The 27219-nt window shown below is 33.0% G+C and overlaps 1 protein-coding gene across 5 annotated transcripts in view; it reads right to left on the reverse strand.

Annotated features, from left to right (window-relative positions):
* Positions 1-27219, reverse strand: part of LOC129907649 (fatty acid synthase) — a 90476-nt gene that overhangs the window by 31812 nt on the left and 31445 nt on the right. For 4 of the 5 annotated variants that reach the window (XM_055983943.1, XM_055983946.1, XM_055983945.1 and 1 more), the window contains 3 exons: positions 14703-15006; positions 7964-14637; positions 7806-7901 (listed from right to left, as the gene is read on the reverse strand). In XM_055983943.1, coding sequence (XP_055839918.1) covers positions 7806-7901; positions 7964-14637; positions 14703-14907 — 6975 coding nt within the window. In that variant the 5' untranslated portion in view covers positions 14908-15006. Of the gene's footprint in view, positions 1-4317; positions 5578-7805; positions 7902-7963; positions 14638-14702; positions 15007-27219 lie in introns of those variants that run through there. The other variant, XM_055983947.1, reaches the window with a different exon arrangement.

The following is a 27219-nucleotide window of genomic DNA, read 5'->3' on the forward strand; positions in this document are numbered from 1 at the left end:
TAAAAAAAAATTCTATGGTAAAAAAGTGGGCGGATTTTCCCAAAAATACTTACAAAACTTTTAACTCCCTTAGATAAACAAGCCATTAAAATGTCATCGAAATCGTTAGAGACGTTTCCGAAAAAAACTTAAATGTTAAAAAAGTGGGCGTGGCAGTGGGCGGATTTTTCAAAAAAAAAACTTCCAAAACTTTTTACTCGCTTATATAAACAAACCCTGAAAATTTCATCGAAATCGTTAGAGCCGTTCCCGAAAAAACTTATATGTTAAAAAAGTGGGCGTGGCAGTGGGCGGATTTTTCCAAAAATACTTCCAAAACTTTTTACTCGCTTAGATGAACAAACCCTGAAAATTTCATCGAAATCGTTAGAGCCGTTTCCGAGATCCCAATTTTATATACAGTAGCGAGCAAAAAAAATGCAAACAATAAAAACATTTACATTTTTTTGCTCGTCTAAAGACGCATATTTAGGTAGACTTTTGACCAAATAATGGTTTTGGAGTAAAATATTCCACAAATTGATTCTGTTTAATGAAAATAAAACAGTTTCAATATGCCAAATTTGGTAACTTAGTTCTTGTTGAAAACTCTTTAAACCTCTTTCGTTTGCATTTTTTTTGCTCGCTACTGTATATTTATATATATATGTATATATAAACAATTTTAGCTCGTTTAAAGTTATAAGATAAGATACATTAAGTTTAGTATAAATTTTTCTGGAAATTCGAATAAACGCTCAAAATAAGGAAAACTGAAAAATTAGAATGAATATCCCCCAAATATGAAAAAATTAAATATTTCAAAAACTAGAGCTGCTAGAAAGAAACCAATATGATTTTTGAGCTAACTGAATCCAATTCTATAAAATTAGATACACGTAAATCTTTCTGGAAATTTTTAAAAAAGGTTAAAATTTGGCCAGTGTTATTATTATTAGTTATATAACTTTAAGATAAACGATTTCGAATTGTCATATAAACTGTAGTTTTTGTATTTTTACCACGTGATATTATTTTCAATGAAATAAGTAAGCATTTTTTGAATTCGATTATTCTGTTTTCACTCTTTATAACGGTCGGCAGGTTGTTAAATTAACTAATGCCGCCATACATATTGGAGTTGTGTTCTCGTTAAATTACTATTCCTTACTACTATTCCTTAGAATAGTCTGATAGTAAGAGTATCTAGGAGGATTCACCAGCATCATGCCAAGAAGGCTAAAGGCAGTTTAAGAAAATAAAGGGTATCCTACTAAATACTGAATTTAAAAACAGAGCAGATATTGTTTTACTTAATTTGTTTTCCTCAAAAATGAGTTATGGTGCTATAAATCAATCTTTGATTGTTTCTTTATTTTTTATAAATGAAATATCCCAACCAACAGGGACGCGGGTTTTCTTGTTTTAATTGTGTATTGAAAATAACTTATAATTCTATAAAAAATACTAGCTGACCCGGCGGACTTTGTTTCGCCTTTTCTAGTATTTATTTCCTTTGTAATGAGTTAACCTTTTCCAATACAAAAGAAATCGGGCCACAACTTGATATGTGTAGTGGGGCGGCTTAGCAACAAAATCGTGCACTTTGTGATAAAAGCATGAAACTTATATCGTTGGTAGTACTCAATATAGGAGTTATAGGAGTTATTTTATATTGAGCCACCTTGTATTCCATCCGGAAGGGAAGATACAAGAGTTTTTCTGTGTTGCATTCGCTTTGTTGAATATCATAAAATAGGTAATGAAAGATTTTTATTGACATGATACAAGATTTCGAGGTATTTTTTAACGCCCGATCAAATAAAATTAATACCAACATGCCTCGAACATCATGTAAAAAGTTATTGGACTCTTTATGAATAGTCTCTTACTTAAAGAACAAGAATCAGATTATTACCAATTGCTCTTTAGAATCAAAAATCAAAAAAAATTATATTTACCATGGTATATTAAATTTTCATGGCAAACTTAAAAAGCTTGCTTTTATTTTATTTTTCATTGAATTTTCATACAAATTAATATTTTGAAGGAGTGAGGTGCATAAGTAAAAGTATGAAAAATTATTGTGCAGCTTGTGATAAAAGGATCAAATTAATAGGATTGTTAGTACAATATATAACCCCGAGGTATAGGTATTCATTGACTACATCAATCTCGAAACCATTAATGTCATTTTCTTTCACTTTAATGGGAGTACCCTTTTAGTACTTATTTTTGCAATTTTGAAGGTTTTTTGTTCTTTGACGCCACAAAAATGTAAAAAAAAAATTACTCCGGAGTAATTTTAGTGCTACGGAGTATTCCGGATTTACTCCACATTTTTTGTCAGATTTGCACACACACTTATGAATTTGAAGTTTGACATTTTAAAATTTTGTTTGAAAAGAGAAAAATGCGAAAAGTATTTCCTTAAAATTCTTTTGTTATTAACAAAAACAACCTTTATGAATATATGTATTTCCTATAATATTATATTCCGCCATATATATTTTTTTCATTGTTTTCGTTAATTCTTCACTTTTTCCAAAATGAAATTGAAAACCGAATAAAAGAGCTTTTCAGCCAGTGTTCTTCATCAATAAAAAAAAAATGCTGTGCCAGATAAAAAAAATTCAATTTTTTTTCTGCGATGATGGGATATTTTTATTTTACAATTATCAAACTAAGGTTGTGTGTCAATTAGGCTGAAAAAACTGATCAGAAGTATAATGAAAAAAATACCAAAAGTAAAACTAAGTTCGCTTCTACACGAAGACGCAAAGCGCGAGACGCACATAAGAGCAAGGGAGAAATAAAGTTCGAAAAAAAGGGAAGGAGTATTTTCTACCGTGAGTCTCCGGTAAAAAAATTTGTCTGCTTTATTTTTATTCGTCATACTCCAGTCAAAGCGTCATTTGACCTTGCGCACAGAGGCATTGTCATTTTTTATTTCATGGATCGATAGGGGTATATTTAAAAGTCTTAAACCCAATTTCTCACCACCTGATCATTCTTTTTAGCGGAGTTATTCACAAAAATACATTTTTTGGGATATTTTACTTCCAAGCTAATATCTTTGCTCCAGTATGTCGTAGACCAAAAAAATAACACACATTCTCTTCCTTATAATATTTTTTTATCGTTGTATGTAATTTCATTGTATTTAAGTGAGTTACTACAAAATGGCAGCCAGTTAAAGTCAAATTCTAGTTGTTAAAAAACACATTTTCGTTTTTATTTCGAAAAAAGCTTATATGATGGTGAACATTTTTCTAACATATTTTGTAGCCCTTAATTTCCGGCAAAGATCAACTCTTTATCACCAAAGATGACCGAGCAGTTGATAAATGAACGCACGAAAAACCGGTGCAAAACCACCCAAAAATATCGTTTTTTGGGAATAACTCGGCCTCAGAATGTTCTACGACAAAAAATAAAACTATTAATTGTTCGTTACAACATTTTCTATCGATTTGGTGCACATTATTTCGTTGAAACAAATAAAAAATAAGTAATATTAAGTCAAAGACGTTTTTTTGTTTAGGAAACTCTTGCCTTGTTATTTTGTAAGAGTTCAAGTATTGGCTTACAAAATAAAAGTACCTGGGTGACCGAGCTTTGCTCGGTATCCTTAAATGTTATAACTTTGAGTGAAAAAAAAAATCAAATGTAAACAGCAATTTTTTGGAGTGGGTTTAAGTTTGCAATGACCAGTTTTTTCGCGGGTTACAAAACACCACATTCCCACTTTATAATCCAGTTTATTTAAGTTTGAATATACGATCAGCAATGAATAGAAGGGTTACAGGAATCTGCATTATCGAAAATGCTTACAGCAATGAGATCCCTTTTTGTTCAAATTTTAATTTACGGGTCAGAAAGTTTTGGATGGTGAAAATAAAGTTAATTTTTTTTTTTTGTATAGCCTTGTCGGCAAAGCTTAGTATCAAGAAATACTATTTTTATCCCTGTCTCTGTTCTATTCTGTATCAGTGGATTAAGATTAAGATTAAGATTAGGGTGAGAGGTGGGAATAATTCGCCTTATCACTGCGGCCTCTGATGGGCCAATTGTGATGTCCTCTTTTTAGAGTTCACGTAGAAATCCTGAGTTTAGAAAACTTAGTATGTTTTTGGGTGAACTAGCTAGTATGAACTAGTATCAGTGGATGCTTTACTCCTTTCTTTTTTTTACTTATATAGGGTGTCCCAAAAGTAATGGATCAAACGAAATATGCTGATTGGGGAACTAAAGGGCTCTCAGAATTTGGAACCTTGTTCCTCCCAAATCCTTACGGGTTTCAATTTAATGCAATTCTTGTGAAATTTCGAAAAATCCCTACTTGACAACAGTATTTTGCTTCCTGCGCCCATTATTGATATTTGTTTTTTTTTTTTTAATTCTTTTACGAAAACATTGCCAATAATTAGGAACAATTAATTAATCAAAATATTTTTTATTCCATACGCCATATTTCGCTGCAAATTAACTAACAGTTTCAAGTTTTATAAAAAATCTATTTCTAACTTTTATTTGCGACCAACACCGCAAAAAAAATTTTACGCTGTGAAAATGGTTTATTATTTTAAAAAGTTGCCCTGTTATTGTAGTTTTCAAAAAAGTATAAAAGTTTCCTAAGTTGCAGTTAGATCACAAAATATTACAATTTGAATTCAACAAAACAGGGTTTTTCAGAACAAAAAACAACCAACTGAATAAATGATCAATACATGATCAAAAAAGTCATGATCTAAAAAATTTTGTTTAGTTATTGTAACAAAAAGAAAAAGAACAATGCGTAAAACATGGAACCATCCCTCAAAATTTTATTGAAGTCGTTGAAACTCTCTCTGCGAAAACAAAACTAATATAAGAGAAAATACTTCCAAAATGTCTAGAGGACCTCAAAATTTCATCGAAATCTTTAAAGTTTAAAAAAAAATTCTATGGTAAAAAAGTGGGCGGATTTTTCCAAAAATACTTACAAAACTTTTAACTCCCTTAGATAAACAAGCCCTTAAAATGTCATCGAAATCGTTAGAGACGTTTCCGAAAAAAAACTTAAATGTTAAAAAAGTGGGCTTGGCAGTGGGCAGATTTTTCCAAAAAAAAACTTCCAAAACTTTTTACTTTCTTGGATGATCAAACCCTGAAAATTTCATCGAAATCATTAGAGACGTTTCCGAAAAAACTTATATAATAAAAAAGTGGGCGTGGCAGTGGGCGGATTTTTCAAAAAAAAAACTTCCAAAACTTTTTACTCGCTTATATAAACAAACCCTGAAAATTTCATCGAAATCGTTAGAGCCGTTCCCGAAAAAACTTATATGTTAAAAAAGTGGGCGTGGCAGTGGGCGGATTTTTCCAAAAATACTTCCAAAACTTTTTACTCGCTTAGATGAACAAACCCTGAAAATTTCATCGAAATCGTTAGAGCCGTTTCCGAGATCCCAATTTTATATACAGTAGCGAGCAAACAAAATGCAAACAATAAAAACATTTACATTTTTTTGCTCGTCTAAAGACGCATATTTAGGTAGACTTTTGACCAAATAATGGTTTTGGAGTAAAATATTCCACAAATTGATTCTGTTTAATGAAAATAAAACAGTTTCAATATGCCAAATTTGGTAACTTAGTTCTTGTTGAAAACTCTTTAAACCTCTTTCGTTTGCATTTTTTTTGCTCGCTACTGTATATATATTTAAAGTTTAAAGTTATAAGATACTGTTGTAGTCCTTTAATTTATCTACAATTAAAAAAAAAGCTCTCTAAGACCCACACGAGCCGAGAAATTAATTTTTTTAAAAAGTTCTAAATGACCAACGAAAACCATGAGACAAATCCTCTTATAACAAGAAACAATTAGAACAACCCCTCTCACTGAGAACTATTATTCGACTTATAGACAAGGGAAATTTTTTTAAATTTTCTTACGGAATGATACTTTCTTAAAAACAAAAGTTTGCTAAACAAAAAAACGTCTTTGACTTAATATTACTTATTTTTTATTTGTTTTATTTGTTCAATTGTCAAAAAATACGTTGATTTATTTCGATAAAGTAGTATTTAAAAGTTAAGTTATTAAAGTCAAAAGCAATTCACATACTTCGTATGATATTTTGTGGGATCTTTTTTGGTTTGTTACAGAAATGTCACATGGTGATATAAAAGGGTTGAAAAAATATTTATTCACGTGTCACGTGTATTTATTTTGCATGTTTCATTATTTTAAAGTCAATAATTATAATCTCAATCATTCTTATTGGGGTTGGATCACCAACAGTTTCAACAAAAAGAAATCTGATCTATTTGTAATAATTCCTCTCTTTAACGAATTTTGTGATGGCTTATTAATGAAAATTATTTTTTTTTAAATATTTATTTTGCATGTTTCATTATTTTAAGGTCCATAATCATATTCTCTTTCATTCTTATTTGTTTGTTAACAATTTTTCTAGTATTTTCACTGCACTATATTCGAGCTTACCTCAAATAAATTGATATTCAGCTTATATCAATTATTAACTATTGCTTTTTTTTTTATCTAACTTTTCTTAGCTTTCGTTAGCACTTATAAAAGTTTTAAATAAAGATTTATAAAAGTTAACACTTATAAAATTAACTTCTAAACAAATTATATAACGATCGTTATTTTCGGGTGGAGATTAGTCGTCTCGACACTTTGAACTTAGTATATCAAGTAAATCGTTGTCTATCCTAAATTTCCTGTAAAGCATAAAACCTTCTTTGTTCGTTATGTAAATACATACCTTAAGATCTACTTCCTTTGTTCAACAACATTTCTTTTGTTCAACTTTATTATCGGTATTAATGTGGCTAAATACCTTATAAGGTATCATCATTCTCAAGTTGCATTTCCCTCCCACAGAAAGATTCAACAAAAGTTGCTATCAATAATTGGCAACAAGAATCTTGGTTTAAAATCTGCAACATCTTATACTACCTAAACATACCTTATTCCAGTCCCCCAACATCCCAAATCATATTCTCGGAACATACCAAATTTCTTCTCATTCCTTGTTCCATTTCGTACTATCATTATCCCTTCCCCTTTTTATTCAAAAAATTTAAGTTTATTCGAACTGTCAAAGGTGTCGGTCCATGTTTTGCTCAACTCGTGAGTCTTATATTTATTAAAGATAAATCTTTAGATAATTGTAGTTTAATTTATTTAGAAATCGGTTACAACATTTACCTTTAAGAAACGATTTTCAGCAAAAAAAAATCGGTTTTGAAAAAAATGTGACTTAAGTGGTTTTTGCAATGACCGATTCAATTGAATCATTTGGAGAAAGGTAAGGTTGGGTAGAGGCTTTATGAGAACTTAATTTCTTTCTAATCAGCACTTTTTGCACCTCTAGGTTCTTATTTTGAGCTTGAAATAAAGTCCACTGGTTGCATATAGTTATAATTTGTCTGACGTTCAAAATTTATGACGCTGATACCTCATTCTTTTGAAAATTTCACTTAGGCTACGGCCACGTTCTGAGCGGCAATTCTGAGCGACGAGGACTCAAATATTCGTATTAATTTAGAATAAAATGTAGTTCGCCGCTCAGGATTTCAAAAAAAAAATAGAACAGACCTGAGCTCAGCCGCTCAGGTCTGTTCTGTTCAGGATTAACGCTCAGCCGCTCAGGGTCTATGTGGCCACCCCCATATATTTTCATATGTTCTAATTTAGTAATTCAGACCCGCAGGACGTGGCCGACCCTTAGAATCTAATCTTTCATAAAAATTTTAAACATAATGTGTTTTTGAATTTGCTGAAAAAGTAAAACATTTTTACCGGCTATACTCACCAATTCTATGGGCTTTTCAATTTCTGCATGTAGAAGTTCAGCACATTTTTCAACTTTATCTTCCCACGTTGGAATTTTGATTAAAAGCCGAGCAACCTGAAATTGTTTTTAAATTAAAAAATGATTAAAAGAAAAAATATTTAGAAAAGTTTACTTACACCTCCATAATCCAAGTTGCCACATACCATACCGAAGTAAGCAAGGGCATATGACTGATTTTGATTCATATCTTCTGATGAATTGTACCGTTGTTTGTGTGATTGGGTATACCAATTTACATATTTAGGAGCACCATCAAGCATTACCAATTTTGCAGATTCATTGTTATTTTCTAGTTGTGTGACCATAACAAAGGCGATCAATGCCCCGAATGAATAGCCTGCAATAGCGTATGGGCCTTTAGGTTGGATCGTTTTGATTTTATTTATGTAAAATGCAGCTAAGTCATCTACTGAGTCTATAGGCGCATCAACCGTGCACTGTACTCCATAAACGGGACAGTCAAGTCGTGCAGCAAGGCGCTCAAGTGGTGTTATAAACCCTTCAATAGGATGCACGAAGAAAATTGGGCGTTTCTTCGAGCTGCCGGGGGCTCCTGACTTAAGTTGCACAATGGGTTCAGTTGGCATCAACTGTGAGGCAAAGACAACTTGCGTTCCATCTCCAAAAGGACTAGGAGCATCTCTTGATGGATCTTCCACTGGGGAAACACTTGAAGTTTGATTAGTTTCACCAGTTAGTGTGTTCAATGTCCCAAATGTCAACATACGTATTTCTTGAGCTGATAGGACAATATCAAAGTTTCTTTCTAAAGTTTGTTTTATTTCTGCGCCCATCAAGGAATCCATACCAAGGTCTGCTAAAGTTGAACTTTCTTGAACATTTTTTATATCTCTCAGTCCCAAGATATTAGCAATGCATGTTGTCAAACTAATACCGGAAGTGGAATCACTTTTGCGGTTTTCGGCCACAACCATTGATGCCAAAACTGGGTGGGGTTGCTGTAGAAAAACATCAATTGTTTGCAGACATGAAGACATCCTCTGTGGCAAAGTTCCTCCAATAACTGTATTATTGTCTCCTAAATTTTCAATCACTAAACCAGTGTCACCAATAGCTCCCCATTGGATAGCAGTACCTGGGAATCCAGATATTTGCCGATGTTCACATATTCTCTCCATTGCAGAATTGGCTAAACCATAATTTGTTTGTCCTATGTTTCCGCGTCCACACGAAACACTTGAAAAGCAGACAAAATAATCAAGTTCTGGACAGAGTTCACGTGATAGTTTATCCAAATTAATTGTTCCTTCTATTTTAGGTTTACATACAGCCTCAAAATCTTCTTTTGTTTGATCTTCGATCAGACCATCTCTGAGTACAGCTGCCAAATTAAATATTCCACCAACATGACCTAGTTCACTTGCTGCTTTCAATAACTTGCGGCAACCGTCTAAACTTGTTATATCATTTGTATCTATTTTAATAGTACATTTTTGTTGGGTCCACCTGCTTATCATCAAATTCTGATATCCGGTCTTGACACCAGATCTGCTTGTTAACACAATTTTGTTTGCCCCACGCAGCACAAGCCAATTAGTTAATTCCAAACCAAAACCACCAAGTCCTCCAATAAGAATGTACACTTTTTCTGGGTGCATATAGGTTCGGGGAATAGCGGTGTACATACGAAGATCTGATTTGTATTTTAATTGGCCTGTTTCTTCAGTTCGCACTTTAATGACTACCTTACCAATGTGTTTGCCGGAAGCCATGTATCGGAATGCTTGTTCAATTTGCATTTCGGTGAAAACAGATGTTTGTAATGGACGAACCGCACCAGTCTTAATACCATCAGCAACGAGTTTCACAACTTGATTTTGCATTGACTCTTCTCCTTCCATAACACTGTCGAGTAGAATTCCATGGAATGAAGTGTTTTTCAAAAATACTGACATCCCAAGTGGCGAATTATTGCTCAAATCAAACTTGCCGATTTCCAAGAAACGACCGTTAAGTCCAAGACAGCGAACAGATGCTTGTAATTTCTCTTCGGCCAATGAATTAAGAACTAAATCAACACCTTTTCCTTTTGTTTCATTCATTACCATCTGTTCAAACGTTATATTTCTAGAATTTCCAATATGACTGTCCAGAAGTTGAGGAAATCTCTTCTTTAAGTACTCACGTTTTTCAATGCTTCCAACAGTAGTAAAGACTGTCAAACCGTGACTCAAAGCAACAGAAATAGCAGCTTGTCCAACACCGCCGGAACCAGCATGAATTAAAATAGATTCTCCTTTCTTCATTTGTCCTCGAACAACAAGTGCATAGTACACAGTTGAGTATACACAAGGGACTGTTGATGCTTCTTCCATCGACCATTTATCGGGTATTGACCACATCATACGTTTGCTTGCAATACAGGTCGATGCCAATGATTTCGCAGGGACCATAGCCATAATTCTTTCACCTGCTAAATTTCGTCCAGCAAACTCAAGGCCCAAAACGCAATCTTGTTGGGCCAAATCTCCAGGAAGAGCATCTGCCGAGAGTTTACCCGAACTCAGCATTACATCGCGGAAATTTATAGGTGCGTAGTAAACACTACACAATTCACAATCCTCACTTATGCTTTCAGTCGAGATTTTTGGAACCGGTCCCTCAATCCACTTCAAACTAGCAAGATCGCCCTTTGTCAAAGCATTAACATAGGCATGCTCCACCGGCAGGGTTTCGATGTCAGATTGGTTTTCAATAGTAAAATGTCTATAGGTTCCCCAGGATCCGTTTTTATATACGTTCATAACAAGATCTTTTTGTAGCTGATCCGTATACAATTTGGAATTTAGAGAAAACGGTTCTGCCTTATCTTGAATGAAAATCATACGAACAAATTTACCCCCAGCTTCGTTCTTCAAGCAGTTCAAGAATCCAACAGCTCCAGAGAACTCTTGATTTTCGGCCACAACATAAATAAATTTGTTCTCTATTTCACTGGCGACTAGGCAAGTTTTAAGTTCATCTACCCACTCAAAGTTCTTATCAGAGGTGTGAACAACTGAAATGTTTCTTTTATCGATATTGGTTAATGAACGGGCCAAAACAAACAAACGTTCCCCATACTTTTGTTCAATTATAGGAACCAAACCAAAATGCTTTAACGTTTGATTACCACTTTTCTTATACTCCAGATTACTCTCATCGAACAAAACGAAACCTTCAGCTTTTATTGTTTTTAGCATGTGCTTTAATATATCTGAATTCTTCAGCGATAGAAGATCATATCCCAATACCATATGACAATTCTTTTCAACTTCTTCTAATAAAATATTTTTTTTTACAACTCGAACTTCGACATCTCCCAAAGTAGCTGGAATATGTTCTTCTTGATCACTTGTAGCAATTATAACATCTGCTGCAATTGTTGGCTCACTTTCGATGATTCGTAGAACTGATGGGGCTAAAAGTTGATCAACACTACGGTTGTTATCTAACTCTACAACTTTGATTTTAATTGCTCCCGCCGAGTTCTCCAAAACAATATGCAGCGACTCAGTTAGTGCTAGTAATCGTGCATTTTTTGGATTCTCATGCAAATCATTTGCATTTTCATTTGGTACGAATGTATATCTTTCTAGTTTAGGTTGCGCTTGAGATCCTGAACGACGAGGTGCCATAGAAGCTTTCAAACCACGCATTTCTACCCCACCACTTTTAATTACGTTCAAGTACTCGTATGAACGAACTTGTAGAGTTTTATCAGGTATTTCTTTGATCATATTAAAGTGCTTTATGGGATTTATAATAACCTTGTCAATGCGAGTAGGCAAATACAAATCACGGAGATCTTTCTTTAAAATACTGAATTGCAACATGGTATCCATAAAGGAAACCCAGTTTTCCGTCCAGTTGAGATATCCGGCTGTAGCTTTAATGTCTGATGCAACAATTCCTCTGAATTCTCCACCGTAATCGTATCCTCGTAGACGCAATTCTTTGTAAACATCATTTATCTTCAGATCCATAACTGGATTTTCAACGTCTTGATTTTGAGGCGGTAGTTCTTCATTAGTAACATTTTCTACAATTGAAATTTTTCCTGAAACAGTTAAAGTTCCACCCTCACAGATTTCAAAGTCACCAGTTCCGTTAAAGAAATTTATACCAAATTTTACCAAACTTTCTTTGTTTAAAATTGTTGCCCTGTGGAATACTACGTTTTCGATAATAACTGGCGTTTGATTTATATCTAATCCATGAATTTTAATAAATGTTCTCCAAGCCAGGGTTATATAACCCGTTGCTGGGAATAGTATTCTCCCATCGATAGTATGCCCTACATAGAACAAGTCTTCTTCTACGGCTAAATTAACTTCGACAACAGTCTCCCCAGACGATGTTTCACTACCATACTTTGGAACCATCCATTTTTGTGAATGATCCCAGCCAAGTTTTGAATTCAACATTGGAGTTCCTCTTCCCACAGGGTACGAGATCGGCCGTACCAATTTTATGATATTTGGTTGGGCCCCGGCTGCGTATAATTTACCAATATTAGACAGGAAAAACTCAACATTATTTTCGTGATTTCTTTTTAATAAACTAATATTGGTGCAGGAACTATCAAGGGCACGTTTGAGAATAGCTTGAAGAAGTCCGGTTGGGGCTATTTCGATACAAATTGCATTCTTTGGAACTTTTTGTAGAGCTTCATAAAAAAGAACAGGGGATAGCAAGTTGTTTACATGATAAGCTGCTGAGCTTTGCATTGCAACTGGAGTGTTCCATGCTGATTCAGGAATACTTGTACTTATCCATCGTGAAGAACGGTTTTTAGGGTTTGGAATAATTTTTTCCAAACTCTTGCGGAGTTTTGGGCCAGCATCGGCAATGTATTTGCTGTGGAAAGCATATCCAGAAGAGTTTACAGCTTTTGCAAATATTCCTTTTCCTGATAACGCTTCTATCGTAGCTGAGATTTCTGCTTCCGGTCCCGAAATAGTTACATTATCTTCGCTGTTGTGACAAACAGGAAACACCCCCGGAGAAAGCAAGTCATTGCAATCTTCCCATTTAACTCCTACGGCTGCCATTTTTCCTTTTACTAATTTAGTATCTTGTAAACTTTTTCCACGCCAGTAAGCAGCCAGCACAGTTTGTTCTGGAGTGAAACAGCCATCTGCATAAGCACATCCCAATTCGCCAACCGAATGACCAATAATTCCATCCGGATGTATTCCTATACTAGTAAGCATATCGGTTAAAGCAATTTGTACAGCAGCAATTGCGGTGAAAGAATTCAAGATGTTATCAAAGCTTTCATCTATTGAGTTAAGCAAAATGTCCAACAAGTTCATTCCAACTTGTCGCAATATCTCAGAGCATCGGTGAATACTTTGGCTAAAAACTTCAAATGACATAAGATCCTTTGCCATATTAGCCCATTGGCTACCCATGCCAGAGTAGATGAACCAAATTCGTCGCTTTTCATCTACATGCTCCAATACTTCTCTAATTGCTGAACCCTTACTATTCAAAACAGCATATCCACGATAATGGTGGAGTGGAATGTTTTTCAAATATATTCCGTTTACTAAAGCCAAATATTCGTCATCCTTCTTGTGTTCTTCAACATCTTCTAAGAAATATTGAACAGCATCAGAGGTTCTACCTGAAACAGTAACTAGTTTTGGTGGTCCATCTCTAGGAGTGACAGCCTTTGGTTTGGGATTGGATTTAAGAATAACATGTGCATTGGCTCCACCAAATCCGAAAGAATTAATTCCAACTATACCGCCATTCCATGGCATATTTTTATTTACCACTTGAAGGCGTCCTTCAACCAAGCCATACAAATCAGGATTTGGACTGGAATAATGCAAATTAGCGGGAATAATGCCTTCCTCCATAGCAATCAAAACTTTCGCTATTGAGCAGACACCCGAAGCTGGCTCAGAGTGACCCATATTGGATTTGACTGACCCAATGAGAAGTGGACTCTGTCTATTCTTGCAGAAGAAATCAGTTATCGAATTTACTTCTTGGGGATCTCCAACTTTTGTTCCCGTTCCGTGAGCCTCTACATAAGCAACATCATGTGGATTTAAATTGATTTCTTCGTAAGTTTCTTTAATCAACTTGTTTTGCATTTTTCCTGATGGGTATGTTATACCTTGTTCTTTGTTTCCATCTGTGTTTGTGCGAACATTCAAAATTGATGCATAAATTCGCTTTGCTTTTTTTGGATTTTGAAGAAATATAGCGACACATCCATCAGATCGAACATAGCCACTTCCTGTTTCATCGAAAGCTTTACATTTACCATCCTGGCTCAACATACTGAGTCGCTTAAATTGCAGTGACATTGTAGGCTTGAGAATGAGGCCAACGCCCGCTACAATGGCATTATCACAAACTCCGCGTTCCATGTCGGAGAAAGCTTGCTCTAAAGCGTATAGTGAACTTGAACAAGCAGTATCGACGCAGTAGCTTGGTCCGGTAAAATCGAACGTAAATGATAAACGATTAGCGAACATTGCTCTGGCGCAGCCGGTTAAACCATATCCATTGACACGATCAGGATCGTTGCACCAATATTGTTCAGTTTCTGAAGATGATACACCTATATAAACACCCGTACGGCTTCCACGGATATCTTGCGGATTGACGCCAGCATCAATTATGGCTTCATAAGTCACTTCTAAAAGCATTCGCAACTGTGCATCCATACACTCGGCTTGTTTTTGGTGAACAGAAAAAAATTGCTGGTCGAAACTTTCTAGATCTTTGTCTTTGATTTTACCCAGCCTGTCTGGTAAATCGTACAACCCTAGTAGTTAATTACATAACATGTAATAATAATAATATATTTAAATAAAAAAAAAATATAAATACCTTTAGGCCACCTACGAGGATCATCGTTTACCATATCTACTCCATCAAATAAATTTTTTTTGAATTCTTCAATATTGGAACTCTCTGGCAAACGGCCAGAGATACCACTTATAGCAACACATGCATCTTTTGAACGACCAACATTATTTCTTTCGTCCCTTGTCTCAGTGTCAACAACAACCTCATCTGCGATGCGGGCCGGCATTTCTTATAATTTTTTCTTTTCTTTTTTTGCAGGGATTTGTTTATGTTTTTTCTTTTATATAGGTCAACTATTATACCTTTCGAAACTCTGTAAATAACACTGTAAAAAATTTTATTTTAAAATGAATATTTCCTATTTTTTTTTTTTTTTTTTTTGAAAAATATGTTTATTCATAGTTCCCAATAAAATATTATTTTTTTTTTGTTTTACTAAGTGTAGGTGTATTTAGTCTGTTTTTTTTTTTCTGCTTTAACACTCAGGACTTTTTTCGAAATCCTCGAAGCTGTGAGCTTCTGATGACTAAATTTTCTGATGCATTGTTGTAGATCACTTGTAAAACTTGAAAAAATGTATTACAAGGAAAGTTTGGAGTTAGTGGTTTAACAGTGTACAGAAGAAGTTATTAGTGCGAGATTTTAAGGCGATTTAGGAGGATTATTCAAGAAACAAAACTGAGGTTGCGTGAATAGCGTAAACATAAGGCAAGACCTAAAATAAAACAAAAATTTTGCCGAAAATTAAGGCATTTTTCTATAAAATTCCATTTTAAGGTCGTGTGTGAATTGCGTTAAATAGTTAACACCATGTAAAAATTTTGACACTACTGAAGTGAATAAAAAATTTTCAGCTTTTTCAGTTTTTATCCTATTCCTACTATATTAAAAGTCAAACTTTTTCCTAATTTAAACAATTTTAAAAAATAAATTTATTAAAAGTACAAAATAAACATAATGGTTCTTGTAATAAAGCTTTGACATTAAGGAAATTGCTGTCCCATGGAAAGTTATAGGGGAAAGTTTAGAGTCAGTATGTATTTTGCAGAAGCGTTTTCTCGAAATGAACTTTTTTGAGTTTTTGAGGGTGCGATATGGACTAATCAGTGGCGACTTCAATGCAAGACATCAGCGATGGATGGATACCGAAAACAACAATGATGGAAAAACTATTGTCAACTGGCTGGACGATAACAGTAATCAACATTCCCTAGTCATCATCTCTCAACCTAAGCCCACATTCCCGAGAACACCATCAACGCTAGACTTCTTTCTTGCAACTTCAAACCTAGTGTTAAAGAATTCAATGTACTTAATTTCTTTTTTAATAAATCAAATATATCTGTGTTCTTACTTCATCATTAATAAAACAGCTCTTTTGAGTTAAAAAAGTGCGAAAAAATTTCATTTTAGAAATTTTAGGGTACATGTGGTATTTATTTTGTCGCCACTGTAGGAGAATTCTTCTATGAATATACTAGCGATCTAGTGAAAACGGACGTTAAAAGTCTATCTTCATTCATAAGAAGCTCCGAGTGGTTCGGCTAGTGAGTTCCAACTTGCTAGTCTTTTGTGGTATCACAATGGATCCATAAGGGTCTAAGTGTGTCGGGTAACTTGCCTGACAACCACTGCTACCTAACCTAAGTAAAAAAAGAAGATTTCAACCTTTTTTAACAACGAAAAGAAGTTGAATCTATTTACTGCTTTACTTTGCAAATTTTCAAATTACGCAAAGTTCCATTTTAGTTGGTGCAACGCCCGCACTTTTTGCTTTGCAAAAAAACATCAAAAATTGAAAAGTGCAAAGTGGGGAACTTTTAATTTTTGGTGAAACACTTTGCACTTTTACTTTGAAGAAAAGTATTGTTTTGCAAAGTTGCAAAATGCAAAGTGCAAATTGGTTGGTGCAATAGGGCCCTTCCATTAAACCAACTGTACGACATATCGTCGGTCTCATAAGGAAACCTCGTAACTCCCAAAATCAAAATTTTACAGGAGAGACGAAAGAGTAAACAAACAACAGAGTAGTTGGGAAGAAACGCGCTGTGCAAAATTTGAATTTAAGTCTATTTAGAGTTTTCGGAATGACTCCAAATTTTCTGGGTTGCTCCGCTGACATATTTTATAAAGAATGGCATTCAAAAGTCATTTTTGAAAAAAAGTGGAGTTACGAGGTTTCCTTATGAGACCGACGATATGTAAATCATTACATCATCAGCGTACAAGTGAACTCGAGAGTTGGTCGTTTATAAACAAAAAAAATAAGAGAAGACCTAAGACCGATCCTTGAGGTATTCCGATATTGGTAATAAAAGGATAAGACATCTCAGTATCAGTTTTTATTCGTTGAACTCTATCTGCCAGGTAATTGCACAACAGCTTGAGCGCAGTGTTTGAAAAATTAAAATAGAGTGGTCAATGCTGTCAAATGTCTTCGAAAAATCTAAGAGCACCATAACACCAAACTTATCATTGTCAAGAGCGAAAAGGAAGTCTGAAGTGACTTTAATTACTGCCGATTCACAGCTGTGTTTATGTCGAAACCCAGATTGACATTTTGTCAGGAATGTGTGTTCATTTAGATAGATTTGAATTTGGTCATGTATAATTTTTCAAATAACTTAGCTAGGTACCATAAAATATTAATAGGCCTATAATCAGAAGGGATTTACTTTTTTGGGAACAGGAATAATGCATGCATTTTTCCACGTATCCGGAAACTCACAACTGTAGATGCGAAAATTGAATATATAGAGTAACCATAATTGGTTCCACAGAACTGAATTTTAAAAAAACAACCGCGAAACCCAATTAGAAAGTATCTAACCCAACAAAGTGCGAACGAATTCTTAAACAAAACACTCACACCAAAAACAAATCAAAATAATGAGCCTGTTTGTAGTATTACAAACAACTTGCAATAGCAAATAAAATTTAACAACCACAACTCGCCACAAATCTCAAAGCATCCCGCACTGATAAATAGTAAAAAACGTAAAACCTCAGAACAACAACACAATCACCACCAAAAACAACAACAGCCACAAAAACAACAACACCAATAACAACAGCAGAAGCAACAACAAATACAACAACACCAAAAACAACAACAACACCAACAACATCAACAACACCAACAACAACACCATCAACTTCAACAACATCAACAACAACAAAAACATCAACAACATTAACAAAACCAACAACATTAACAAAATCAATAACATATTAGTAATAACGTTTTAAATAGTATTGAATTAACAAATATATATACAGTTGTGTTCAAAATAATAGTAGTGCCTTCGACAAAAAAAAAATTGTTATATTTACGCCGCTTCTACGGTTAAAAATTTAATTTCTTTGATGTCAAAGTTTCTTACTGTCAATTACTAATAAATGTAACTTTAAACGAGCTAAAATTGTTTATATATACATAACTAAACAAAATTTTTTAGATCATGACTTTTTTGATCATGTATTGATCATTTATTCAGTTGGTTGTTTTTTGTTCTGAAAAACCCTGTTTTGTTGAATTCAAATTGTAATATTTTGTGATCTAACTGCAACTTAGGAAACTTTTATACTTTTTTGAAAACTACAACAGGGCAACTTTTTAAAATAATAAACCATTTTCACAGCGTAAAATTTTTTTTGCGGTGTTGGTCGCAAATAAAAGTTAGAAATAGATTTTTTATAAAACTTGAAACTGTTAGTTAATTTGCAGCGAAATATGGCGTATGGAATAAAAAATATTTTGATTAATTAATTGTTCCTAATTATTGGCAATGTTTTCGTAAAAGAATTAAAAAAAAAAAAACAAATATCAATAATGGGCGCAGGAAGCAAAATACTGTTGTCAAGTAGGGATTTTTCGAAATTTCACAAGAATTGCATTAAATTGAAACCCGTAAGGATTTGGGAGGAACAAGGTTCCAAATTCTGAGAGCCCTTAAGTTCCCCAATCAGCATATTTCGTTTGATCCATTACTTTTGGGACACCCTATATAAGTAAAAAAAAGAAAGGAGTAAAGCATCCACTGATACTAGTTCATACTAGCTAGTTCACCCAAAAACATACTAAGTTTTCTAAACTCAGGATTTCTACGTGAACTCTAAAAAGAGGACATCACAATAGGCCCATCAGAGGCCGCAGTGATAAGGCGAATTATTCCCACCTCTCACCCTAATCTTAATCTTAATCCACTGATACAGAATAGAACAGAGACAGGGATAAAAATAGTATTTCTTCATACTAAGCTTTGCCGACAAGGCTATACAAAAAAAAAGATTAACTTTATATTCACCATCCAAAACTTTCTGACCCGTAAATTAAAATTTGAACAAAAAGGGATCTCATTGCTGTAAGCATTTTCGGTAATGCAGATTCCTGTAACCCTTCTATTCATTGCTGATCGTATATTCAAACTTAAATAAACTGGATTATAAAGTGGGAATGTGGTGTTTTGTAACCCGCGAAAAAACTGGTCATTGCAAACTCAAACCCACTCCAAAAAATTGCTGTTTACATTTGATTTTTTTTTCACTCAAAGTTATAACATTTAAGGATACCGAGCAAAGCTCGGTCACCCAGGTACTGTAACTTTAAACGAGCTAAAATTGTTTATATATACATATATATATAAATATATATAAAATTGGGATTTCGGAAACGGCTCTAACGATTTCGATGAAATTTTCAGGGTTTGTTCATCTAAGCGAGTAAAAAGTTTTGGAAGTATTTTTGGAAAAATCCGCCCACTGCCACGCCCACTTTTTTAACATATAAGTTTTTTCGGGAACGGCTCTAACGATTTCGATGAGATTTTCAGGGTTTGTTTATATAAGCGAGTAAAAAGTTTTGGAAGTTTTTTTTTTGAAAAATCCGCCCACTGCCACGCCCACTTTTTTATTATATAAGTTTTTTCGGAAATGGCTCTAATGATTTCGATGAAATTTTCAGGTAAAAAGTTTTGGAAGTTTTTTTTTTGGAAAAATCTGCCCACTGCCAAGCCCACTTTTTTAACATTTAAGTTTTTTTTTCGGAAACGTCTCTAACGATTTCGATGACATTTTAAGGGCTTGTTTATCTAAGGGAGTTAAAAGTTTTGTAAGTATTTTTGGAAAAATCCGCCCACTTTTTTACCATAGAATTTTTTTTTAAACTTTAAAGATTTCGATGAAATTTTGAGGTCCTCTAGACATGTTGGAAGTATTTTCTCTTTTATTAGTTTTGTTTTCGCAGAGAGAGATTCAACGACTTCAATAAAATTTTGAGGGATGGTTCCATGTTTTACGCATTGTTCTTTTTCTTTTTGTTACAATAACTAAACAAAATTTTTTAGATCATGACTTTTTTGATCATGTATTGATCATTTATTCAGTTGGTTGTTTTTTGTTCTGAAAAACCCTGTTTTGTTGAATTCAAATTGTAATATTTTGTGATCTAACTGCAACTTAGGAAACTTTTATACTTTTTTGAAAACTACAATAACAGTTCAACTTTTTAAAATAATAAACCATTTTCACAGCGTAAAATTTTTTTTGCGGTGTTGGTCCCAAATAAAAGTTAGAAATAGATTTTTTATAAAACTTGAAACTGTTAGTTAATTTGCAGCGAAATATGGCGTATGGAATAAAAAATATTTTGATTAATTAATTGTTCCTAATTACTGGCAATGTTTTCGTAAAAGAATTAAAAAAAAAAACAAATATCAATAATGGGCGCAGGAAGCAAAATACTGTTGTCAAGTAGGGATTTTTCGAAATTTCACAAGAATTGCATTAAATTGAAACCCGTAAGGATTTGGGAGGAACAAGGTTCCAAATTCTGAGAGCCTTTAAGTTCCCCAATCAGCATATTTCGTTTGATCCATTACTTTTGGGACACCCTATATAAGTAAAAAAAGAAAGGAGTAAAGCATCCACTGATACTAGTTCATACTAGCTAGTTCACCCAAAAACATACTAAGTTTTCTAAACTCAGGATTTCTACGTGAACTCTAAAAAGAGGACATCACAATAGGCCCATCAGAGGCCGCAGTGATAAGGCGAATTATTCCCACCTCTCACCCTAATCTTAATCTTAATCTTAATCCACTGATACAGAATAGAACAGAGACAGGGATAAAAATAGTATTTCTTGATACTAAGCTTTGCCGACAAGGCTATACAAAAAAAAAATTAACTTTATATTCACCATCCAAAACTTTCTGACCCGTAAATTAAAATTTGAACAAAAAGGGATCTCATTGCTGTAAGCATTTTCGATAATGCAGATTCCTGTAACCCTTCTATTCATTGCTGATCGTATATTCAAACTTAAATAAACTGGATTATAAAGTGCGAATGTGGTGTTTTGTAACCCGCGAAAAAACTGGTCATTCCAAACTCAAACCCACTCCAAAAAATTGCTGTTTACATTTGATTTTTTTTTCACTCAAAGTTATAACATTTAAGGATACCGACCAAAGCTCGGTCACCCAGGTACTTGTAGTTTTAAAATGAAAAAGAAGCAAATTTGTCCTCTTTGGTGGTACTGGATCTCCACAATACGTCCGACGCACACTGGTAAAAAAAGACTTTTTAGTTGGACACTTCTCATAAACTGCATTAAAATTGTAAATTATCTTCTTCAAGTGCTGAGGGTAAGTTTACTAGCTCTAGAGGATTATTTTCTGCAGATTATCAGCTAGTTTCTACATTTCGGTTTTACTCGAAACAAAATTGAAACAGGTGTTTGAAAATTATCTTATTGATTTTATTTATTTTCGAAGTTATAACCAAAAAAAAAATTATTGCTTTCAGTAAACTCATTTACTTAGCATCTGCTTTGATTTCAGCCGATGGTTTCGAATTGTTTTTGAAAAAAATTAACAAAATTGATCGAAAAATCAATTTCAATCGGATTTCAGTTTCCAAAAGGAGGAGGTATTCAATTCGTCTGTATTTTTTTTTTTTTTTAATGTTTGTTACCGCATAACTTTGGACAGAGTGCATCAATTTTGATTCTTTTTGTATTGGAAAGCTAGTGTCTGCAGTGTGGTCCCATTTCAATTTTGTTCAGTTTAAGCCATAGGAACTATTAGAAAAAACAATAAACCCCGTTTTGAATCATTGAAGTCGGTTTTTTTTTTTTTTTTTTTTTGATAAAAATGATTATATTATTGAAGTTCTTAAGGGGTTATATCTAGTTGTAAGTGCGAAAAAACGTTCTTTTTTGCGGATTTTTTGTGAAGAGGCATTTCATTATACAAACATAAAGAATACATGTACATATAGCAAATTTAATGTATAAAAATAATTCGCTGTGTATTTAGAAAAATATTGGGTTCCGTTATTTTTGTAGTAGATCTCCTAGACGACCTCCAAAAAAAGCTGTCTGGCGGTGAGCAAGATATCTCTGATACAAATCACCCAAAATTGAAAAATCCAAAATATTCATTTCCAGGATAGACAAATGCAGGTAATGAACGAAGGAATAGTCAAAATTTTGATTTTTGACAAAATGGCGGCTTCTCAAAGACAAAAATCGTTTTTTTTTTCACGAAAATTTACACTTTAAAATGGCATAAAAAATCCAATTATTGTCAAAAACCTTTTTCCTTCGTTCATTACCTGACAAAAGTATCAAAGAAAATTCAGTAAAAATTTCAAGCCGATCGGTCCAGCCGTTCCGGAGTAATCGTGCTCACCGCCAGACACATTTTTTTTGGAGGTCGTCTAGGAGATCTACTACAAAAATAACGGAACCCGATATTTTTTTAAATACACATCGAATTCTTTTTATACATTAAATTTGCTATAGGGATATGTATTCTTTAGGCTTATATAATTAAATGCCTCTTTACAAAAAATCCACAAAAAAGAAGGTTTTTTTTGCACTTACAACTAGATATAACCCCTTAAAGACTAAATCTGACAAAGCTTCCATTTATCAATTTCAAGCTTAGTGTTCCAGCTGATAAACTGAAATTGATAATGAATCCCGATGTTTGGCCTGAGCATGTTAAAGTCAAACCGTTTGTTTCATTGACAAAAACCGAGAACCAAAAAAACGACCAACAACCGCTGAATGTAAAGAATCTGGTATGATAATGCCACTGCCAACATACTCTCCTTTGTCTCAATCCTCATTAAAAGCCTCTGAGTTGCATTTTCTTTATAACAATGCTGGTGGGCTTAGAACTAAAATGCACTCTGTCTTTCTATTGTCATCATCTCTACAATATGATATAATCGCTGTAAGCGAAACATGGCTCTCTGAGAACCACTTCAGCTCGTAATTGTTCGACTGTAAACTCTTCAATGTTTTTCACAAAGATCAATGTGGTTTCACAACTGGTATGACCCGTGGTGGTGGTGTGCTGCTCGCTATCAGTGTTGCCACTTCCAAACAAAATTTGCGCAGTAGATCCATAAAAAAAATGCAGTAGATTAAAAATATTCGCAGTAGATTTTTTATTTTACAAGCAAAATACCCGTATGTTAAGTAACAGTCAGAATACCTTTCTTATTACAACCAAAGTCGTGTACAGAATTTAAATTAAGCATTTTTAATTCCTTTTAGATTTTTTTTCACAAATCCAGACTCTATCTGTTGGGCCAAAAACATTTAAAACAGGGTGTTTTGCAGCTTCTTTAAAGCTGGTTTTGAGTTAAGAGCAGATTTTGTACATTTCAATACAATTTAATTACAAAGAAATCGGTTTATTATTTTTTTAAAAGGCTTGGAATTTTATTTTTTGCAAGAAATGCAGTAGATCTACTGCAATTGCAGTAAAGTGTCAACGCTGCTCGCTATCCTATCTATGATGATAAAACTTCTTTAATTCCTTTTAATGTCAGTAATGATTCTGAAAGTATAGTTGTGGATACTTTCTCTGAATTCGGATTAAAGCAAATAAATTGCTTTCCAAATAGTTTGAATAGGTTCCTTGACTTAGTGTTTGTTGATACCGAGTTCAGTATCAACCCCATTCTGACAATCATGTTTGTCTTTCTCTAAAATTTTCCTTTTATAAATATTTAAAACTGCAAAATAGTAACCTTTCTTATAATTTAAAAAAAATGTAAATTTAATGAAATATCCAATGTAATTATATCTTCCTGTCAGACATCTGTCTTGAACAACTGCGAAATTAAAATTGCATATAATTTTCTTACTAATTCTTTAAAAGAGGCAATTGATTTATTTACACCTAAAATCTCTTAAAATTATGCTAAATGGTTCAACAAAAAACTAATAAATATTAACAACAGAAAAAAACAAAGCTTTTAAACTATTTAGAAATTCAATTAATGATTTAGTTCTCTATAACAAATATCTTCGATTACAAAAGGAGGAGGATGTCTTGAATATAGAGACTAATCTCAAAAAAAAAATAGTAATGTTTTTGGAAATTCATAAATGAAAAGAAGAGCTCAGCTGGTATTCCAAACATAGTTCATTTCGATGGTGAAACATCTAGTGACCCATTTAAAATGTGAAATTTGTTCGCAAGCTTTTTTCGTTCAGGGGTAATAACACCTTGTAAACCATGAAATCGAGCGTCATTTTCATCAGCGTATAATACAAAGCAGAAATATTATTTTCTTTTGGTGTTTGTTTAGTTTAATTAAGTATATTAATAAATAACAGAATAGGCTTATGTTAAATTTTTTAATGATGTGAAATTTTTTAAATGGCGGTGTAGTTCAGGATGATAGTAAAATCCTGTGCTCCCATCGGGCGACCAACTAACTCCTACAATTTTTAACCGATTGGGCTGAAATTTTGTGTGGAGCTTAAAAATACTATTCTCTGTAGGATTTTTTTGAAATATTAATTTTTAAAGAAATGGCATTAGTTTGAAAAAATTATTTCATTCCAAAAAAAAAATTCGTTGAAAAAAATACCATAAAATCGTTAAATTTTAATATTTCAAAAAAATCCTACGTACTTCACTAGAGAATAGTATTTTTAAGCTCCACACAAAATTTCAGCCCAATCGGTTAAAAACTGTAGGAGTTAGTTGGTCGCCCGATGGGAGCACAGGATTTTACTATCATCCTGAACTACACCGCCATTTAAAAAATTTCACATCATTAAAAAATTTAACATAAGCCTATTCTGTTACCTAATAATATACTTAATTAAACTAAACAAACACCAAAAGTAAAGAATATTTCTTCTTTGTTTTATACGCTGATGGAAATGACGCTCGATTTCATGGTTTACAAGGTGTTATTACCCCTTAAGGAAAATGTATGTATGAATATAGGTAAGCAAAGAAAAAAAAAAAAAAGTTGGCAAACAGGAAATTAGCAAAAATAATAAAGTTTTTTTTTATTATTAATACGCTTTTATTAGCTTTGTTTGTAACTGACAAAGCAACTAAAAAACTAGCTATATAAATATTGGAAAACAATTTTTATCCGATTCCTATTATCGTATCGAACTGAAACTTTGAACACACATATGAGGTTCGGAATGCCACGCAATATTTTGAGGTCCGGAATCAGGGGAGGGGCATTGGGGGGTTAAAACACCCCAAATCTATTTTATCCCATTCTAATTATCGCAAAAACTTTTGTAGGTAATTTGCAAGTCGAAAAACTTAAGAGGTAATTTTCTCGTTTTCGTCCCGTTTTCGAGTTACCACGGTTTTTATGATTTTTGCTCTCTTGTCCTTTAACTTGCCTTATCTTTGCCAAACCACGTTTGATTTGAAAGATTTTTTACAACCAATCAAGAATTTACTACAGTTTAAGTTTGTCTCAAAACTTTTTTCTCTGCGGACAACCGTTTCGCCACAATTTTGCATCAAACACAATTTTCTTCGTTTTTTAAGTTGTTTTTTACACTTTCATATCATTTTAGTCAAAAAAACACGTTAATAAGTATTAATTTTGTGTGCTTTTTATTAAAGCCCAGTTTTTTTTCATAAAAAAAATAAGTTTTATTTCATAAAAAAGGCTACTGAAAGTAATAAAATAAAAATAAAGAAACTGAGTGAATTCAAAAAAAAATAATTTTTAATTAAAAAATTAATTTAAATGAATTAAAAACTTTTACTGAGCTATTGTGGTTAAGAAAAGAACAAATAGATAAAGCTCAGAAAAAATTTTAATTCATTTAAGAGCCAATTTTTCAATCTTCTAATAAACAGTCAGTTAACTGTTCGAAGAATAAAGTTATTAGGCTCATAAACAATCAGATAAAAACATTGAATTTTTCAATCAAGAATAATTTATTTTACAGAATAACAAAAAAAAAATTGTCAAATTCAAAAATATTTAAAATTAAACGTCATTTTTATTCATGATTGTTTTTGTTTTCTTGTTTTCCACTGTATTTTTTCAAAATTCAAGCTTTGACAACTGACACAATAGTTTTGTTGATATTATTCCTTAGAATAATTTTTATTCGTCTCTGAAAGAAGCAGATAGTTTTATTCTTAGGAATAAGCTATATCTGCTTGTTGAAAAATTGATTTTTTCTCTATCCTTAGGAATAAGTACTAACTGCCTGTTTAACTGACTATTGAAAAATTGGCCCTAAATCAATTTTTTATTTAAAAATTATTTTTTTTTTAATTCACTCAGTTTGTTTATTTTTTTTAATTATTTTCAGTAGCCAGTGTTCGTAAAAATGACCACAGAATGAGTTTTGTTTGGATTAGCAAAAAAATTTTCCTTTTTCAGTTCCCGAAAACATTGTTTTTAATAAAACGGAAAATTTGTAAACCGTGTTATATTAGGGTGGCGCAAAATAAAAATACATATTTTCTTCTACTTTTATTAGCGGAATAAAAAACAACAGTGGTTCACATTTGAAACAAATTATTGGTTGGAAAAAAATATTTTTAGTTAGGGTGTTACAAAAAATTTTTTTTGGGTTCGAAAAAAAAAATAGTTTTAGTGCACAGAAGTTTTGTTTGTTTGCTATAGCATATCAAATTGATTAAATCGGTTTTGGTTGAATTCCAAGAGTAAATGTAAAATATACTCAGCCCTATTGTGAGTTTCACGTGGAATGTTTTCCGCCCGGAAAATTTTTGTTCGCCCGGAATTTGAAAATGAGTTCCATCCGAAGGGAGTTTACATTTCCCGCTTAACTAGTTTCTTGTTCGGCACCAAAATTTTAGTGAGAGAACAGTCGAATGCCTGAAAAATTACCTGAAAAAAAGTTGAAATTACAAGGAGATTGTCGAACGTGAACAACTTTTCGCCCGGAACTCACAATAGGGGAAAAGTGAAATTCAATTTGTCTTGGTTGAATCTTGTTTATGTGAAACTCTCAATAGGGCTGACTATGTTGCTGAGCGCCTAATGCGAAAATGCCTTCTCAACTTTACATTATACTATTTCATAAACCATGTTTTACAAACTTTCTCTTCAGTGAAAATTATTTTTTTCAATAATCAAAAAAAAAAAATTTTCGAACCACCCTAATGGAAATTTTTTTTCTTCGATAATTTCGTCAAAATAATATCCACGTTGAATTTTTTCGAATTCCACAAGAAACTGTAGAAGATAACAATTTTTAGAGCCACCC

Source organism: Episyrphus balteatus, chromosome 1, assembly GCF_945859705.1.
Source record: "Episyrphus balteatus chromosome 1, idEpiBalt1.1, whole genome shotgun sequence".
Taxonomy (NCBI): Eukaryota; Metazoa; Arthropoda; class Insecta; order Diptera; family Syrphidae; genus Episyrphus; species Episyrphus balteatus.